Genomic DNA, 4,102 nt, shown 5'->3' with positions numbered 1-4,102 from the left:
TTTTAACTCCATTCCCAGCCCCCTCTTTTTTTCCTGATAAGCCTTAATATTTTTTGTTTCAACTTATAAAGCATCAGTTTTTCCACAATGCATATGTCTAGTTGTAGACATTACTGTGATTCCTTTTCTTAAGACTGAACAAGGCTGGAAGGGAGCATGGGAGGGAATGGCAGGGTCTAGGGAAGGTTTTCTCAAGGATCTGCAGACCTGACCACGCTTGGCTATACGTTGGTCTAAATCAGCTTCCACTTAGTGACTTTTTCTAAGTGTTATTCGTTATATATTTAGGTGGTTATGTGTTTGCATTCTTATCTTTTGTGTGATATTTTGCTACAGTCTGAACAAGCATCTGAGGCTGAAATACACCCCCAGGTGAACAGAGCCCCCTCCCAAGCTGCAGAGAATAGTCCAACAAAGAAGGTAAGGCCAGAGGGAAGGTGCTGGTGTCCTGGCCTTGTGAGCCACGACCCTGGGCTTCTTGTCTTTGTTTGCAAATCTGTTGTATGGTTTGTGTGTCCTTAAGTGAATGTTAACGGTCCAGGTTTTCTAGAATGTGGGTTCTTTGTGAAGACTAGGGTGCTGATGATTCTTGGGCCTGACCTTGATGCCACTGACAGTTTGTACCTTCCTCTTCAGCACCCCAGTTAAATATGGCGGCCTCGCTCTCGGCAAGTTCAGGTGGGGAGGACCAGGTGACTTTAGTGGAACGCTGCATGCTGCTGAGCCTCTGGGAGAGCCTCTGGGGGAGGGCGGTCTGCCCTCTGTGTGCCGTGGTGTCTTCTTGCGTCCTGGTGTCTTCACCTTAGCCCTCCTCCCCTCCCCTGTGTCACTGAGTCCCATGTCATTTTGCTCGGTGGGCACCACTCCCGCGTTCTGTTCTCTGTTTACCTTCCCGCCCTCTTCTTGTTGCTCCCGTTTTTCTCAGGCCCTTCTCTGGTCAGAACAGGGGCCTGGGTCTCGGGAGCACAGGTGAGGAGGGCCCTCCCAGGAAGCAGGCCAGAGGACATTGTGGCTCTGGATAGGGCGCCTGGGTGGCTGAGTCGGTTAAGCATATGACTTCAGCTCAGGTCATGATTTTATGGTTTGTTGGTTTGAGCCCCATGTTGGGCTCTGTGCTGAGACCCTGGAGTCTGCTTCGGATTCTGTGTCTCCCCCTCTCTCTCTGCCCCTCCTCTACGTGCACTCTCTCTCTCTGTCCTNCCTACAGGAAAAAAAAAAAAAAAAAAAAAAAAAGAAAAAACCATTAAACATTTAAAAAAAAGACCTTGTGGCCCCTGAACTTGACTTCATGAAGGAATTGAGAATGGAAGAATGAAGAGCAGATGACTGAGACCATCACACACTTCAAAATTTATAACATTTTCCCACAAGCCCCAGAGTGATGCAAGAGTGAGCTTTGTCTTCAGTTAGAAAAGGCCTCATGGTGTGAGATGCACACACATTTAGAAAAGGAAGAGTGGGCAGGTGGACCCCTGGATCCTGATGCCCGTGTCCCTCCAGTTCTTGCCAAGCCATGAATTAGCCTTTTATCCTCAGGTGTGGAGTTTGACCAGAGCACACGCCTGACCTAGAGGAACATGGGGCTTTGACATGATGGGGGAGCATTTCGGTTTAACTTTTGGGTTTTATTGTTTTGTATTTAATCCGCAGGATGTACCATATTCTCAGCCTCCATCAAAGCCCATCCGAAGGAAATTCCGACCTGAAAACTCAGCTACAGAAAGCCAAGAGACTTCTACCACTGTTGGCGGGCCAGCATCGGCAGCGACAGTGAAACCCCATGCGGCAGTCCAAAAGTAAGTCTGTTGGATTGGGGAGGTCGGAGTCTACCTTTTAAATCTTTGTGTATGTGTGAATGTAATTGTGTGTACATTTATGTTCATGGCCATAGAAGGGTGTGATTTGATGGCTGTGTTTTGTCTTACTCATCTCTGTGGTGCTATTACAGCCTGCCAGCCCCCTTGAAAGAGACCACCTGACCCGAGGGCCAAGCGAGTACTAAGCTGTAGTGTTTTGGTTTGTTTGATTCCTTCCCTTCCTTCCTCCTCTTTGTCTCCTTCCCACCTGTCTTCTCATGGAAGCCCACGTTTTCCTGGGAAGAAGACAGTGATAGAGATGGCAGTCTTTCCTCTTGACCTGTCTTACGTTCCCCAGGGCGAATGGTTAGCTTCATGACCCTCAGACCCAGCTTTCAGTAGATATGCTTGTGATTTCTTCTTAGTCCCCATGAAAATTTCCTGTTGTCGATCAACCTGGCACAGAATGGTCGCATGTGGAGCCTCCAAAATGCCCATCTGACTGGCTCTAACAGACTTTGGAGGGAGGGGGGCACACCTGTGGACATGGCCAGAAGCCGAGAGAACAGGGCTCTTGGACAAACCATTTGTCTCTGGAAGGCTTTGCTTTAAGAAAGGCTATCACTTGCCTCAGTTTCCCTGTAGTGAAACTGAGCAAGGTGTTGAGGGCAGAAACGTGCCATGAATGACTTCCCAAGTGAGCGCGACTGGTAGCTAATGTAAACGCTCACGATCTGCCCTGGCACTGCTCTAGAGGCCTCGCAGGTCCCAGGGGCTGCTTGGGCTTCTCCCACTTCCACCGTTGTAGAAGGAGAAGCAGCAGACTCTGGGGGTGCACCTTGCCTTTGGAGCCCAAACCCTGTTCTGAATCCATGTGGCACTCTTCTTCACAGGATGGTGTTTGTCTTTTTTTGCAAATGGACCATTTCCTGATGGTGTCGGTGCATAAAGGAAGTGTATTTTGTCCTTACTGGCCTCTGACAACCTCCACCATCTTCCAGTCACCCTCAGGCCTCGGGGATGGATCCCCGTCAGGGACAGGGATGGCAAAACTCACTTCCATGTGCTCCCCCAGCTTACCGCTTTGGTCTCTGCTTTGCTTTACCACTAGTCAGTCAGTGGTGGCCGTGGCACCTTCCAGAGCACACGGACGGCTGCTGGTGGGGCTCACGTAGAGATCTTTCTCATTTTCTTTCCTTCGTTTGTTTTTTTTTTTAAACAGCTTTATTGAGGTACAATTCACACAGTATAAAATTCACCCTTCTGTGTGTACAGATCAGTGGTTTTTAGTATATCCACAGAGTTGCGCAACTGTTGTCGCAGTCTAATTTTAGAACATTTTCATTGCCCCCAAGAGAAATTCCGTTCCCATTAGCAGTCACTTTCCATTCCCTGTCCCATGTCCCAGGCAACTACTAATCTACTTTATGTCTTTATAAATTTGCCTGTTCTGGCCATTTCATGTAAATGGAATCATGCAACATGTGGTCTTTTGTGGCTGGCTTTTTTTTTCCAGTTACCATCATGTGTCCAAGGTTTATCCATGTTGTAGCACAAATCAGTACTTAATTCTTTTTTTATTGCTAAATAATGTCCCATTACATGGATAGATCCCATTTTATTTATCCGTTTCTCTGTCGATGGACATGTGGGTTATTGCCTCTTTGAAGCTAGAAAGAATAATGCTGGTACGCTCTTTGTGTACAAGTTTTTGTGTGGTCTTATGTTTTCATTTGTCAACTGTATGTACCTAGGACTGGGGTTGCTGGGTCATATGGTGGCTCTATATACAGTATTTTCAGGACCTGCCAAACTGTTTCCCACTGTGGCTTCAGCATTTTACATTTTGGCTGGAAAGAAATGAGNTTTGTCCTGTTCTTCCAACACTTGCTGTTACCTTTTTTTTTTTTTTTAATTATTACAGCCATCCTAGTGGGTGTGAAGGGATATCTTATTGCGTTTTTGATTTGCATTCCCCTCTTGGCCAATGAGGTTGAACATCTTTTCATATATTTATTGGCCATTTATATATCTTCTTTTGCAAAATGTCTACTCAGATCCTTTGCCCTTTTCTGCTTGGATTTTTTTTTTTTTCATTCTGAGTAATGGGTTCTTGACCTATTCTGGATACAAGTCCCTTGTCAGATATGTGATTTGTAAGTATTCTTTCCCATTCTGTAGGTTGTCTTTTCACTCTCTTCGTGGTGTCCTTTGCAGTGCAGAAGTTTGTAATATTGATGAAGTCCAATTTATCTTTTTTTTTTTTCTTTTGTTACTTGTGCTTTTAGTGTCATAGCTAGGAGCCG

The 4,102-nt window shown here is 46.1% G+C and overlaps 1 protein-coding gene across 1 annotated transcript in view; it reads left to right on the top strand.

The window, feature by feature from the left end:
- The window catches only part of REPS2 (RALBP1 associated Eps domain containing 2), a 174,282-nt gene that overhangs the window by 137,631 nt on the left and 32,549 nt on the right, over positions 1-4,102 (top strand). Inside the window, exons 17-18 of the mRNA XM_077761695.1 lie at positions 337-420; positions 1,651-1,796. Of these exons, the coding sequence (XP_077617821.1) occupies positions 337-420; positions 1,651-1,796 (230 nt within the window). The remainder of the gene's footprint in view (positions 1-336; positions 421-1,650; positions 1,797-4,102) is intronic.

The sequence above is a fragment of the Crocuta crocuta genome, unplaced genomic scaffold, assembly GCF_008692635.1.
Source record: "Crocuta crocuta isolate KB4526 unplaced genomic scaffold, BGI_CrCroc_1.0 scaffold657, whole genome shotgun sequence".
Classification (NCBI taxonomy): domain Eukaryota; kingdom Metazoa; phylum Chordata; class Mammalia; order Carnivora; family Hyaenidae; genus Crocuta; species Crocuta crocuta.
Note: the sequence above shows the minus strand (reverse complement) of the source record. Positions and strands in the feature narration are given on the sequence as shown.